Source organism: Euleptes europaea, chromosome 19 (assembly GCF_029931775.1).
Source record: "Euleptes europaea isolate rEulEur1 chromosome 19, rEulEur1.hap1, whole genome shotgun sequence".
NCBI classification, from domain to species: domain Eukaryota; kingdom Metazoa; phylum Chordata; class Lepidosauria; order Squamata; family Sphaerodactylidae; genus Euleptes; species Euleptes europaea.
The window spans coordinates 25,805,664-25,821,068 of NC_079330.1; the positions used below are offsets into that span (position 1 = coordinate 25,805,664).

Below are 15,405 nucleotides of genomic sequence, written 5' to 3' on the forward strand. Positions count from 1 at the left end.
TGCTTGAATTTTCTAACCATTAGAGTGGTTCCTCAGCGGAACAGGCTTCCTCGGGAGGTGGTGAGTTCTCCTTCCTGGGAGGTTTTTAAGAAGAGGCTAGATGGCCCTCTGTCAGCAACGCTGATTCTATGACCTTAGGCAGATGATGAGAGGGAGGGCATCTTGGCCATCTTCTGGGCATGGAGTAGGGGTCACTGGGGGTGTCGGGGAGGAGGCAGTTGTAAATTTCCTGCATTGTGCAGGGGGTTTGACTAGATGACACTGGTGGTCCCTTCCAACTCTATGATTCTAGGAGTCTATGGTTGGGCACAGCCTTGGCCCTTTTCCAGGTCAGCCACAGGCTCCAGGGCAGGCAAAAGAGGCGTCTGGAGTTCCAGCCCTAAGGATCAGCTGAAGCAACTCACTCTATAATGGGACAGTGCAGGGATGCCTTTGGGCAACTTGGCCTAGGAGAGCCTCAACCAGCGGTGGTGGAAAGTGCCATCAAGTCACAGCTGACTTATGGAGAGCCCGTAAGGCTTTCAAGGCAAGAGATGTTCAGAGGTGGTTTGCCATTGCCTGCCTCTACCTTGGTGGTCTCCCATCCAAGTACTAACCAGGGCTAACCCTCTTTGCTTCCAAGAGCTGACAAGATCGGGTTGGCCTGTGCCATCCTTGTGTGTAAAGTGCAGTCAAGTCGCAGCCCCCTTACGGCAACCCAGTAGGGTTTTCAAGGCAAGAGACAAACAGGGGTGGTTTGCCACTGCCTGCCTCTGCATAGCCACCCTGGGCTTCCTTGGTCGTCTCCCATCCAAGTACTATCCAGGGCTATGCTTCTGAGATCAGAAGAGATCAGGCTAGCCTGGGCCATCCAGGTCAGTGCCCTCAACTGGAAGGAGAGAGCAAAACCCAAAGAGTCAGGTGTGTGAACAGAGCATCACAATGTTCCTTCTGCCATTCAAAGGAGCCTAGGAGCACAAACATAGTGGGCAAGACCAAACCAACTTGGAGGGCAGGGTAAGCTGCCTTTGACCCAGCCTGGCCCTCCATCAACAGAGAACCCAAAGGTGGGGGGGATGGGCTTTACACCAGAGCCAGCGTGGTGTAGTGGTTAAGAGCGGTGGTTTGGAGCGGTGGACTCTGATCTGGAGAACCGGGTTTGATTCCCCACTCCTCCTCATGAGCGGCGGAGGCTAATCTGGTGAACCTGGTTGGTTTCCCCACTCCTCCACATGAAGCCAGCTGACCTTGGGCTAGTCACACTCTCACAGCCCCACCTTCCTCACAGGGTGTCTGTTGTGGGGAGGGAAAGGTGATTTTAAGCCGGTTTGATTCTTCCTTAAGTGGTAGAGAAAGTCGGCATATAAAAACCAGCTCTTCTTCTTTTTCGTCTGGCAAAGGTTTGTCATCATTCACGTGGGCAGGTTTTGGCAGCGGATGGGTGCCATCGGGGGAAGTATATTGGGGCCCGATGCAGTGGAGGTCTTGTGTTGGAGCTTTCCTGGCAAGGTCTCCCACTGGCTTCAGGTTGGTTTCCCCGCTCCTATGCATAATGCCAGCTGGGTGACCTTGGGTTAGTCACAGCTCTCTCAGCCCCACCTACCTGTTGTGGGGAAGGGAAGGGAAGCTGAATATCAGTTGTGGGGAAGGGAAGGTGATTGTGAGCCAGTTTGATTCTTCCTTAAGTGGTAGAGGAAGTCGGCATATAAAACCAACTCTTCTTCGTCTTCTTCTTTAAGCAGGTCTGGCCCCTGAAAACTGTTGGACCCCACTGCCAACCCCTGGCGCTGGTCACGGAGGAACGGAGGATGAGAAACCTCCCCGCATTCCCGGCCGACGGGGCCGTGACTCAGCGCTGCCTGCAGCCAATACTAATAGCTGCGGGAGGAGTCAGCCCGGGAAGTATTCATTTAGATAATTGCAGGTTAAGGCCAAGCTGAGATGTGTCATGCGGCTTACGGCATCCGTGTGGGTAGAGAGAGGAAACGGTGGCTGGTTATGCTGGTCGGGGCCAGGAAGGGTTCAGCGGGACAACAGCCAGGTAAACAAAAAGGCCTCTCTGGCTTCCCCCAGGCAGGCTTTGCCTTCGACGCCATCGCTGAGCCCGAAGCTCAAGTTTTCTGGCCCCGGCATCTCGGCCTTCTCCTCCCAGAGACGCTTTGACAGGGCACGGTTTTTGAGGGTTTCGGCATCTGGTCCAAGCCAATCCCGGCTTCAGGCCTGAAGCAAGGCACCAAAAGCAGATTCTGGGCCTGAGCCTGCCCTCCTATTCAGAAACTTTGCCCCCAACCCACAGAACCAACCCCTGCCATGTCTGCTTGGCAAGCAGAAGGATGCTTCTCAAACAGGGAACTGAATGAAAAAGGATGGTTAATAGGTCCTTTTTAAAAAAAGGACATACTAGAGTTCTCAACTGATTACAGACATTTTTAGTTAACCAATCATGTGCCTTTCAACCAATTAAATTAATCCATTAAAATGAAACAAATTTGCCTTTCAGAAGGGTGGAAGGACAAGAGAGGAGAAGGGCAGGGGGGAGACTGACAGAGCAAACAAAAGCAGCCACTTGCTGATGGAAGAAAAGCTATACCTGGAATGCTTCTTTTTACCATTCCATAAGATCAGTACAATGCAGGGACTGAAAAAATACACCTGGGGGGGTGAAGCTTTGCTTACTGTCCTTACCATTTGAAACTGGACCCTGATTAGCTAGAAGAAGAAGAGTTGGTTTTTATACCCCACTTTTCTCTACCTTTAAGGAGTCTCAAAGCTGTTTACAATCGCCTTCCCTCCCTCCACAACAGACACCTTGGGAGGTAGGTGTGGCTGAGAGAGCTCAGAGAGAACTGTGACTGGCCCAAGGTCACCCAGCAGGCTTCAGGTGGAGGAGTGGAGAAACCGACCCGGTTCACCAGATGAGAGTCCGCCGTTCGTGTGGAGGAGTGGGGAATCAAACCCAGTTCTCCAGATTAGAGTCTGCCGCTCCTGTGGAGGAGTGGGGAATCAAACCCAGTTCTTCAGATTGGAGTCCCCCATTCTTAACCACTACACCAGGCTGGCTATAGTTGACTCTCCTGCCTGTTGAATCTGGGGGGAAAAAAAACATTAACTCTCTCAGCTGCCCTTTGCACTTCATGCCTACTGGAGCCTGCTCATTCTCCATCCGGTTTTTTCCTCCTTTGGGTTAATTTACCAGGGCATGTTTTTCTGGATACCTGGGGAAGACTGAGTCTGCGCCTGGCCCAGCTTCGCAGCCATTTTAGTGTAGAGTACTGTATTTTGACAGAGCGTCACACATTGTGATTTGGAGACCGAGCAGCAAACAAGGGAGTCCCAAACTGAAACCTCACTTTTGTAAAGAATTCCCCTCCTAGCCTCAGGCCAGCAATTATGCTCTCAGCCTCCTGTTCCCTTCTGCAATAGGGAATAGTTAAAGTGACCGACTTTACAGGATTGTTGTTAAGGATCACAACACGGAGTCAGAAGGTAGCAAGAAGGTACTGTTCTTTCTTTTTATGTCTGAAGATGGAGGGTGGGGACGTAAATCACTCAAATAAATTAACAAAGCAAACAAGCAAAACCAGGAAAAGCCTGACCCAATCAAATAGGCCAATGTCCCACCCACCCACTTGACTCTTCCTGCCAGTGGCAGCTTGGGGCTTTGCTCCTGTTCCTCATGCTAATTGGGAAAAGAGGTTGAAATACGCAAGCTCTCTGAGGCCTCGGCTGTGTGGGTTTCACAGGAGGAGGAAGAAGAGGAAGAGGAAGAAGAAGAGTTGGTTTTTACATGCCGACTTTCCCAGGAAGGAAGGAAGGAAGGAAGGAAGGAAGGAAGGAAGGAAGGAAGGAAGGAAGGAAGGAAGGAAGGAAGGAAGGAAGGAAGGAAGGAAGGAAGGAAGGAAGGAAGGAAGGAAGGGAGGGAGGGAGGAAGGGAGGGAGGGAGGGAGGGAGGGAGGAGGAAGGAAGGAAGGAAGGAAGGAAGGAAGGAAGGAAGGAAGGAAGGAAGGAAGGAAGGAAGGAAGGAAGGAAGGAAGGAAGGAAGGAAGGAAGGAAGGAAGGAAGGAAGGAAGGAGAAGAAGAAAAAGGAGAAGAAGAAGCGTTGGTTTTTATATGCCGACTTTGTCTACCACTTAAGGGAGACTCAAACCGGCTTACTATCACTTTCCCTTCCTCTCCCCACAACAGACACCCTGTGAGGTAGGTGAGGCTGAGAGAGCTCTAACAGAGCTGTAACTTACCCAAGTTTGCCCAGCTGGCTTTGTGTGTAGGAGTGGGGAAACAAATCCAGTTCACCAGATTAGCCACTGTCGCTCGTGTGGAGGAGCGGGGAATCAAACCCAGTTCTCCAGATTAGAGTCCACTGCTCCAAACCACCGCTCTTAACCACTACGCTACACCATGCTGGCTCTCTGAAGAGGTCAGTGAGCCAGGAAAAAGCACCACCAGACTCTATGAAAGGGCTTCTTGGAAGCAAACGTGGAGGGCTTGCTGCCATCTCTCCCCACACCAGAGAGGACCAGTCCTAAATTCTCCGGGTCTTGCAAGGGCATACAGCCCACGGAGTACCCCTATGCCACGGGACCCTCCTCACCTTCTTCTGGCACGACTGCCTGATCTCCTCCACCTCCTCGTCCCGGCTCTCCACCTCCTTGGCATGCGTCTGCCGGAGCCGCTCCATCTCCATTTCCAGCCGGAGCTTGGCCTGCCGAGGAGAACAGCTAAGAACCAAGGCAAAGGGCCTCCCAATTGTCCCCGCGGACCGGCGAGGGACAACGCTCTAGGCTGACGGGCATCTGAGCAGCAACCAAGAATCTGTCCCCAGGCCCTGCCCTGGGTTGCAAGTCAACAACTACAAACACCTCTTCCCGCCCAGCCTCGCCATGGATGTGGGCTCCAGCTCAACGTTTTGCCCACTCTCTAAGCACTCCACTGGCCACCTCTAAAGAGGCAGAGGTAGAGGTCCCTCTTGCTACCTGGCCCTTCAGACTCTGGGCTCCTGGCTTCCACACACACCCCCACTGCCTCCCTGTCCCTGCAGCTCTCTCAGTTGGATTCCGCAGCTCCGTGCCCCCTCACTCCTCGGGAGCGATCCACCTGTCACCCAGGCAGTGGGCCCTGGCTGGCTGAGGAAACTTCTCTCTTTCTCACTCCGGCGGGCTGCCCTTCTCCCACTGCTCAGGCCTCTGCTTCCGATCTCTCAAAGCCCGAGGGCGGTGAGCCTGGCGCCCAATCAAGCACTGCCTGGCGCCACACCGCGAGCCCAGAGCTGAGCCCAGCCTGGAAAAGGGGGCAGCAGACCATACCGTGAAGCCACTTTAAAAGGGGGTGCCGGTAAGAGGAGGCTGCCTTTTCCCCCGTGCTCCCACCCTCAACTTGCTCTCCAGAAAAACCAGCTACGGATCAAGGCTGAAAAGCCTCCAGGTGGGGCCTTTTGTGCTTTTAACAGGAGCACCATTAGTCAGCTTGTGTGGGCTTTGTAAAGGAAGCTTCTATTTTTTTGTTTGCTTAACGGGGTTTGCCTTCGTGAACAAGCTCCTCCCCTCTCAGAGGAAGCCAGAGCTTGGAGGGGTACAATTCTGCCAGAAGCACACACCTCCAGCTCCTGCCTCTGTTTCAGCCGGGCCCAGACAGGGCTGGCAGCCCCCCACACACGAGTACGCGCACACGCCTTCCTGCTCGCAGGCCCCCAGCACCCCGCCTCTGGCGAGCCGCAATCCCGGCTGTCGCATCGATTGGTTCCCTTTCAACGGCCGCTGCCCACTTCGATCCCACCGGTTCACGCTGGGCTGCGTAAGATTCAGAGCAGCCAGCCACTGAGAGGGAAACATGGCCATCAACAAAGGCCCGGTGTGGGGCCATCTGGGGGCTTGAGCGCTAGCAATGTGGCCTCCGGATCGACGGGCTCGGAAAGGCAATTACTTACTTGCCTGGCCACTGCCGCTTCTGCGGCCTGCATGGCTGGGTCTGTCAGCCTGCGTTCCCCGAGGCGCAGCGGCCACCTCGCCCCTTCCTCGGGCCGGCAGCCTGGGCTTTACTGATGCACTCGAGCTGGCTTCTCCCCGAGCCTTCGGAGAGGAATCACAGCAGCAGCAACCCAGACGGAACGCAGATGCCTGGCACACGCCCCCGTGAAGCCGGCACGCCTAGAAAACCGGCAGAGCCAGGGCCTGCCCTGGGAAGGGAAGGACAGGTGCCGGGGCCCCGCCCCCGCCTACCTGCTCCAGCATCTGGATGGTGCCCGCCTGCTCATCCAGCTCCTCCTCCTGGTCTTTGGCCTTGGCCTCCAGGTCCCGGAGCTGCTTCCTGACTTTGGCCAGGGAAGCCTCATCTTTGGACTCCTGCGAGGAGAGGTCCTGCAGCTCGGCCTCCAGAGATTCCACTTTCTGCGTGTAGTGGGCGATGTTGGAGTCTCTCTCCTGGGAAGAAGAAGAAGAAGAGTTGGTTTTTATATGCTGACTTTCCCTACCAGCATGGTGTAGTGGTTAAGAGCGGGGGTTTGGAGCATTGGACTCTGATCTGGAGAACCGGGTTTGATTCCCCACTTCTCCACATGAGCGGCGGAGGGTAATCTGGTGAACTGGATTTGTTTCCCCGCTCCTCCACAAGAAGCCAGCTGAGTGACCTTGGGCTAGTCACAGCTCTTAGAGCTCTCTCAGCCTCACCTACCTCACAGGGTGCCTGTTTTGGGGAGGGGAAGGGGATTGTAAGCCGGTTTGAGTCTCCCTGAAGTGGTAGAGAAAGTCGGCATATAAAAACCAACTCTTCTCCATAAGGCAGAATCAAACCAGCTTACAATCTCCTTCCCTTCCCCTCCCCACAACAGACACCCTGTGAGGTAGGTGAGGCTGAGAGAGCTGTGACTAGCCCAAGGTCACCCAGCTGGCTTCGTGTGGAGGAGTGGGGAAACCAGCCTGGTTCATCAGATTAGGGTCAGCCGCTCCAAACCGCCACTCTTAACCGCTACACCACGCTGGCTCTCTGGATGGGTGAGAGGGAGAGCAAGAGGGTGACGGTGGCCCCACGGTGGACAGAAGCACATGCTGCTGGCTCCTCGGCCCAAAGGCATTTCCCTTCTGTGGGTGGGGGGCAAAGAGGAAAGCTTCGCCCTTTCAGGCCATGTAGCCTAAGCGGGGTTAAAGTGTGCCGTGGGTGGAAGCAAAACTGCCTTTTTGTGGGGCTCGCCCCTTGGGCAGCTGAACCTGAGCTCAAGCGGCCACACGCGTGGCACAGGAGTCAGGTTAGGTGTGCCATGTGGCTGCTCCAGGTAGGTACAGGTTGGGCATCCCTTATCCGAAATGCTTGGGACCAGAAGTGTTTCGGATTTCTTCGCATTTTCGAATATTTGCATACACATAATAAGATATCTTGGGGATGGGGCCCCAAGTCTAAACACAAAATTCATTTATGTTTTATATGCACTTTACACACCTAGCCTGAAGGTAATTTTATACAATAGCTTTAATAGTTTTGTGTTTGCCTAGGCTGATCCTGCATCAAGCAGGGGGTTGGACTAGATGGCCTGTATGGCCCCCTTCCAACTCTCTGATTCTCTGGCCCACCCACCTCCAGTTGCTGCTTGAGGCTGAAAACCTCGGCGATGAGCATGTCCTTCTCTCGCGCCAGCTTCTCCCGCTGGAGCTTCTCCCGCTGGGCCTCCTCGTGAGCTTGCGAGAGCTCGCTATCGAACCTGCACATGGAGGAGAAAGACGTGTGTTTCTTTCTGCACATGGAGACACTCTCCTCCCCGCCCCCCCTTGGGCTCGGGGCTGACATCATCTGCTATTCCAGCAGCAGGCTGGAGAAAGACAGCAATGGTGCTGAACCTCATCGCGGGGACTGGAGGGCCCCCAGGTTAGCCACCCCTGGTGGACCCAGACCCCTTCTGAGCTTGGCGAGTTGGGAGGGGGGAAGGACTTCAAACCCCCCCCCCCCAGCAAAATGCTCTGGGTGCTGCCTGAGACACATGATCTCAGCTGCCTCGACAGGTGGGGGACAGGAGGCCTTGGGGCCCTTTTCTGCCCCCAAAGACATCAGCCAAAGTGCCACAGGAAGTATTTCTTCGCACAACGCACAGCTGAATTTTGGGACTCCCTGACCCAGGATGTGGTGATGGCTGCCAACTTGGAAGGCTTTAAGAGGGGAGTGGACATGTTCATGGAGGAGAGGGCTATCCATGGCTACAAGTAAAAATGGATACTGGTCATGATGCGTATCTATTCTCTCCAGAATAAGAGGAGAATGCCTATTATATTAGGTGCCGTGGAACGCAGGCAGGAGAATGCTGCTGCAGTCGTCTTGTTTGTGGGCTTCCTAGAGCCACCTGGTTGGCCACTGTGTGAACAGACAGCAGGACTTGATGGGCCCTGGTCTGATCCAGCAGGGCTTTTCTTATGATCTTATGTAAGGCTTTAAGAGGGGAGTGGACATGTTCATGGAGGAGAGGGGTATTCATGGCTACTAGTAAAAATGGATACCAGTCATGATGCATACCTATTCTCTCCAGGATCAGAGGAGCATGCCTATTCTATTAGGTGCTGTGGAACACAGGCAGGATGGTGCTGCTGCAGTCGTCTTGTTTGTGGGCTTCCTAGAGGCACCTGGTTGGCCACTGTGTGAACAGACTGCTGGACTTGATGGGCCCTGGTCTGATCCAGCAGGGCTTTTCTTATGTTCTTATGACTTTTGCTCACCAAGGGCCCAATTTGAAACCAGGTCATCTGGCCCAAACCCAAATAGGAACCAAAGTTACTCTGAGCCAGATCCAACGAAAATAAGGGCATTTTATTTGGCCTCTCCTCATCCCTCTCCTGCTCCTGTAGCTTCGCCAGAGCTCAAATGTGTCTGAGTCCATCCCAGCAGTGGCGAGGGCTAGAAGCCTGCTTTTTTCCAGTAAGGCTTTCTTGGTAAATCATAACTGCATTTGCGCTTATGACGGCTCGGCATGTAAGGTTATTCCCCCTCTGTTTTAATTAAACTACAAGCGCAAAGAAAGGAAAATAAAACCTTCACACAGTCTTGAAAGACGAACACAGAGTCGGGATGAACCAGCAAGTAGCTCCTCTCCCCCAGTTTGTTTCTTCAATTTCCACAATGCCACCCACTGGCTTGGTCCCCTGCCAAGAACCACTCCCCCCCCCCGCCTTAAACCCACTCTCAGCTGGGGGCCTCTCTTAACTCCACTGTTTACAAGCCTTTAATTTCCAGCAGAAGAGCACAAGGCAGGGAGCAAATTGCACAGAATCCTCCCGGTGCTTTTCCTGAATTGCTAATAGAGAGATTCTGCCTGTCAGTAGCATGTGGAGGGGTGGGGGCAGAATAAGAGACGCATGAAGGACACAAGGGGTGGGTGTTGGGGGGGGGAGGCAGCCACTCCTACACATGAAGCCAGCAGGGTCACCTTGGGCTAGTCACACTTTCTCAGCCTTACCTACCTCCCAGGGTGTCTGTTGTGGGGAGGGGAAGGGAAGGTGACTGTAAGTAAGTTTGATTCTTCCTTAAGTGGTAGAGAAAGTCGGCATATAAAAACCAACTCTTCTTCTTGATTCCCCGCTCCTCCGCATGAGTGGCGGACTCTAATCTGGTGAACCGGGTAGGTTTCTCTGCTCCTCCACATGAAGCCAGCTGGGTGAGCTTGGGCTAGTCACAGCTAGTGAAAGGTGGGGAGTGAAAGGTGGGGAGCCAGCATGGTTTAGTGGTTAAGAGCTGTGGTTTGGAGCAGTGGACTCTGATCTGGAGAATCGGGTTCGATTCCCCACTCCTACACATGAAGCCAGCTGGGTGACCTTGGGCCTAGTCACAGTTCACTTAGAGCTCTCTCAGCCCCACCTATTTCACAGGGTGTCTATTGTAGGGAGGGGAAGGGAAAGGTGACTCTAAGCCGGTTTGATTCTTCCTTAAGCGGTAGAGAAAGTCGGCATATAAAAACCAACTCTTCTTCTCCTTCACTAGGTGAGTCCTCTGCAGTTACTCTCTAGCCAAGGATCAAGTGGGACAAGCACAAAGAGGCTTGAGCCCTTCAGAGGCTGGGCAAGACACAAAAGCGCTGGCTTTGACCAGAGCCTGGGTCTTCTCCATCAGCTCTGTGGAACAGGCCCCACCTTGGGAGAACTTCAGGAGGCGCCACAAAGCTTGCTTGCTTGCCGGGGGTGGGGGGGTTCGAATGGCAGGTATCTCTTAAGGGGGGAGAAGGCAGAGTTTTGGGGTTTGGTATGTTATGATTTTAACTGGAATTTTAAAGAACTGCTACCGTAAGCTACCTTGAACCACGAGTATATGCAGGGTATAAATATTTTAACAAATTAACTGGGGAGTGTCAGCGAGGGCACGCAATTGAGCCCCGGATAGCAAGCTCCGTGTCCTTCTCCCCTGCCCCCCACCTCCTGGTCCCGTGGGAAAGTCTCTTCAGTTTGGGAGAAAGGTGCTATGGCCAGAGGCTCCAATGCCTCCATTTCAAAGTAGCCTTCCTACTGTAAATCTGCTCTGATCTCAAGGTGTGATTTTGCCGGAACCCTCTCTCTCTTGAAGTTTGAGAGAAATCTGATGTTTTGCATTTCAAAGCCATTACGTGTAAACAATTCTAGTGTGTGCATCCTATAAAGCTGATCTGTAAAGTCCCCATCGTTATTCTAACCTTAAGTTGTATAGACCATCTGAACTCGTTTTGCTTTCTTAATAAAACTAAAAACTCTCTGCAAGCGTCTGGAGTGAAGTTTTCTATTACTGAAATGCAACGAGGTGCTGTAGTCTGACAGGGAGGTGATTAAGAACGGAGGACTCCAATCTGGAGACCCGGGTTTGATTCCCCACACCTCCACAGGAGCGGCAGACGCTAATCTGGTGAACCGGGTTGGTTTCCCCACCCCTCCACATGAAGCCTGGAGACATCATGCTGGGCAAGAGGCTGTTTGGTCTACCCCTCATACGGCTCTTCTCCTATTGGCAAGTGGACGAGCACGAAATTACCTGAGCTCTGATGGGTATCCGGCAGTTGGTAATGGTAAAGGTAGTCCCCTGAGCAAGCACCGGGTCATTACTGACCCATGGGGTGATGTCACATCACGACGTTTCCTAGGCAGACTATGTTAATGGGGTGGTTTGCCATTGCCTTCCCCTGTCGTCTACACTTTACCCCCAGCAAGCTGGGTACTCATTTTGCCAACCTCGGAAGGATGTAAGGCCGAGTCAACCTTGAGCCGGCTACCTGAAACCGACTTCCGTCGGAATCGAACTCAGGTCGTGAGCAGAACTTGGACTGCAGTACTGCAGCTTACCACTCTGCGCCACGGGGCTCCTTTCTGGCAATTGGGGGAGTTTAAAATGCACACGTGAGCCGCATCATTACAGCTATCTGGCCACGGCCGAGGGGTCCTGATCGGCGACCTCAAGAACGTCCACAGGACAGGAGAGACCTGGCATGCACGTGACCAAACTCACGCAAAGCCACACCCGAGTCCCTTCTGCGCTCTAGAGTCTCCGCCCCAGCTTGGGTGTCCCTCGGCCACTTTATTTAGTGACCCGCGTTAAACGTCCAGTCAACTAATCCCCATTCTCCTTGGCACAGGGTAATAAATAGCGGCATTAACGCGGGCTCTGCTCTCCGGAAATTGAAATTAATTAGGTTGATTCTCTCTCCCTCGCTGGGTCTTTCTCCCTCCCCCCCTTCCCCTGCTCGTGTGATCATTACCATAATGAGATGAAAGCGTCCTCTCGGCTGCTTAATAACATTTTTTAAAAAGCGAGGAGAGTCTCATAATGGAGGAGGAGATGACGAGCCAAGCAAAGGCTGGGCGAGGCGGCGGGCACAGCCTGGGGCCGGATCCGACACTAACGGCCCTCCGGACAATTTCTCGATTCTTTAATTGCTCTTCATTAAGATGGTATTACCTGGACTCGGTCTGCCGCTCAGCTTTGGATGCCAAGCCCTTCCCTCCCTCCCCCAGACTTAGCAAGTGAAGGCGATGTAGGAGAAGAATAAGAATTTGTTTTTATATGCAGACTTTCTCTACCACTTAAGGGAGAATCAAAACGGCTTACAATCACCTTCCCCTCCCCACAACAGTCACCCTGTGAGGTAGGTGGGGCTGGGAGAGTGTGACTAGCCCAAGGTCACCCAGCTGGCTTCATGTGTAGGAGTGGGGAAACAAACCCAGTTCACCAGATTAGCCTCCGCCGCTCATGTGGAGGAATCAAACCCGGTTCTCCAGATCAGAGTCCACCGCTCCAAACCACCGCTCTTAACCACTACACCATGCTGGCTCTCAGGAGGATGAAGGGAGGCACAAAATGGGCAACGGAGGCTGGGGAGTGCCCCTTTCCAGCAGGGACTGGGCACTCTTGGTGCTGTGGGAGGGCATGCTCCTACAGCATCTGCCGCTGTGCAACGCTGGAAGAGACAGCAGGGCGCATGGTGGAGGCCGAAGGGTCCTCTAGTAGAAAAGAGGAGGGCATTTTTATGCATGACAGAAGGCAGCATCCTGGCTCGGTGAAGAGCGTGCTGGGATTGGAGGTGGTTCACATCCCCCTCAGCTGCCAAGAGGCGGGCTGGAGCAGAGTACGTCCCTGCATCTCAGCCCGAGCCCACTTCGCGGTGTTGGTGTGTGGATAAAGACCAGTGGCCAGATTGGCCCTAGGAGGCAGGGGAGGAAGAGATTAGGCAAAAGCGACTCTCGCCAACGGGCAGGACTTGGGTGGAAGCCAGGAGTGGCGGGGCCATTGCCCACTGGAGTCCAACCTCCAAGGCACTGCAAAGCCTAACAAAGTCAGGGCAACTGAGCATGTGTGGCAGAGATGTTTCAGGCACGGAACAAAAAAAAAAGGGGAAGAAACCCAACCTTAAAAAAACGACAGCTGGGTGCCCAAGGTTGGGCGGAGAAGGTAAAATTATATAATAGAAAAATATTTTTATTTTAAGGAGCTTATATCAACTTAAAAACGTTAATAAATAAGGTTTCGAAACACGTATGGTCTGTGTGGTTTAAGTCTATCATAAGACTTAAACCACATAGACCATATGCGTTTTGAATCCTTATGAGTTGCCAATGTGCCTTGTTTTATCATTTTGAATGTTTTTAACCTGATATAAGCGCCTTAAAATAAAAATATTTTTCTGTTATATAATTTTATCTTCTCCACCCAACCTTGAGTACCCATCTTACAGATGTTCCAGGGCCATTTTTGGTCTTTGGGGGGCTTTTGTATTAATCTTTTGATATGTTTATGTTGAGGTAAAAATCTCCTAATAAAATAAAATTTGCTATGAGAAAGAGGCTTTGACCCAGATTGCCTAGGCTAGCCCAATCTCTTCAGATCTCGGAAGCTAAGCAGGGCCTGGATAGTACTTAGATGGCAGACCACCAGGGAAGTCCAGGGTTGCGACACAGAGGCAGGCAAGGGCAAACCACCTCTGTTCACCTCTTGCCTTAAAAACCCTACCAGGTGTGGCCGTAAGTTGGCGGCGAATTGACAGCACTTTCCCACACTACCACGGGAAAGAGAGAGAAATGCTTGCTCGGAAGGAGCAGGACAGAGGAGAAGGAGAAGAAGAGTTGGTTTTTACATGCCGACTTTCTCTACCATTTAAGGGAGACTCAAACCGGCTTACAGTCACCTTCCCTTCCCCTCCCCACAACAGACACCCTATGAGGTAGGTGGGGCTGAGAGAGCTCTAAGAGCTGTGACTAGCCCAAGGTCACCCAGCTGGCTTCATGTGGAGGAGCGGGGAAACAAATCCAGTTCACCAGATTAGCTTCCACCGCCCGTGTGGGGGAGTGGGGAATCAAACCCGGTTCTCCAGATCAGACTCCATCAGAGGGGTCTCTTGCATTTCTCTCTGCCACACCCCAGTGGGGAAGGACAGGGGAACTGGTCCAGTGTACCAGCTGTGATGTCCTTTTCTTACACGCATCGGAAACCAGGAAGAAGAGAAGGAGACTTGGTTTTTAAACCCCACTTTTCTCCACCTTTAAGGAGTCTCAAAGCGGCTTACAGTCACCTTCCCTTCCCCTCACCACAACAGACACCTTGTGAGGCAGGTGGGGCTGAGAGAGCTCTAAGAGAGCTGTGACCAGCCCAAGGAGAAAACCGTGTAACTAGCCCAAGGTCACCCAGCAGGCTGCATGCGGAGGAGCAGGGAATCGAACCCGCTTGTCCAGTTAGAGTCCACCACTGCTGCCTCTGACTAGCAAAAGCTCTCCAGGATCTCAAACCCTGCTACAGCCCTGGTCTTCAAAATTGATGACTGAACCCAGATTTCATGGGATGCAATGATGAGCTTCGGATGCCACAGAAACCCTCACAGAGGTGGTCAAGTCCCAGGGGAACCCCGCTCCCTCCACGCCCACGCACCTGCGCTGCTTCTTCTCCAGCTCGTGATTCCGGCCCTGCTGGCCTTCCAGGTGCAGCTTGGTGTCCTGCAGCTCTGATGTTAGACGCTGGCACTTCTTCTTCAGTGTCTGCAGGGCGCGCTGGCTCTCCTCACTGTCGGCCTGCAGATCAGCCACCTGCAGAAAAGAAGAAGAGTTGGTGTTTATATGCTGACTTTCTCGACCGCTTAAGGGAGATTCAAACCGGCTTACAATCACCTTCCCTTCCCCCCCCCGCAACAGACACCCTGTGAGGCAGGCGGGGCTGAGAGAGCTCTAAGAGAGCTGCGACTAGCCCAAGGTCACCCAGCTGGCTTCATGTGGAGGAGTGGGGGAACCAAACCCGGTTCTCCAGAGTCCGCCGCTCCAAACCACCACTCTTAACCACTACACCACGCTGGCTCAGAGGGAGGGGACTGTGGGACCTCAGAGCCGGAAGGGAAGGCACTGCTGGACCCTCCCCAAAGCTCAGCCCATGCCCCTTCCCTCCACTCCAGGCCCTCTCTGTTGAGATGAATGCGTGCCACTGATGGCTGGCACAGCAAGGCTAGGTGCCCGATGGTCAGTGTGGGACATTCCTTCCCCAGCACAGGGCCACCCACGCAGCATCCAGTTTGTCCAGCCAGACACCAAAGGCGCTTTCACACATGTCGAACAGTGCAGTTTCTATCCACTTTCAATCAAACCTTGCAGCTGGATTTTACTGGGTGGAACAGCAAGATCCGCCTGCAAACCATCCCTGAAGTACCCTGAAAATGGACTGAAAGTGCATCATTCAGTCTGTGTGAAAGCGCCCCAAGTGCTGGGTTTTAATGTGCTTTAATGGCCGGTGTTTTAATACTGTGGTTTTTAAGCGTCAGCCGCCTCGAGCAGGACTACGAAAGAGGCGGCACAGAAACGCTCTGAATAAACCAACCAACCAACCAATAAGGCAGGGGTGCACGGAGGAGCCACGATTTCACAGAAGTGGCATTTTGCCTACACTGTGCCAGAAACCTATGCAAAACGGCAACAAACAAACCCAATAAGCAGTTAAACAGAGTAGAAATTGAAATATCTATTTATG

The 15,405-nt window shown here is 53.1% G+C and overlaps 1 protein-coding gene across 2 annotated transcripts in view; it reads right to left on the reverse strand.

Annotated features, from left to right (window-relative positions):
- Positions 1-15,405, reverse strand: part of MYO18A (myosin XVIIIA) — a 171,847-nt gene that overhangs the window by 36,117 nt on the left and 120,325 nt on the right. For both annotated transcript variants that reach the window (XM_056865417.1, XM_056865416.1), the window contains 4 exons: positions 14,323-14,477; positions 7,543-7,666; positions 6,195-6,395; positions 4,571-4,681 (listed from right to left, as the gene is read on the reverse strand). In XM_056865417.1, the coding sequence (XP_056721395.1) occupies positions 4,571-4,681; positions 6,195-6,395; positions 7,543-7,666; positions 14,323-14,477 (591 nt within the window). The remainder of the gene's footprint in view (positions 1-4,570; positions 4,682-6,194; positions 6,396-7,542; positions 7,667-14,322; positions 14,478-15,405) is intronic.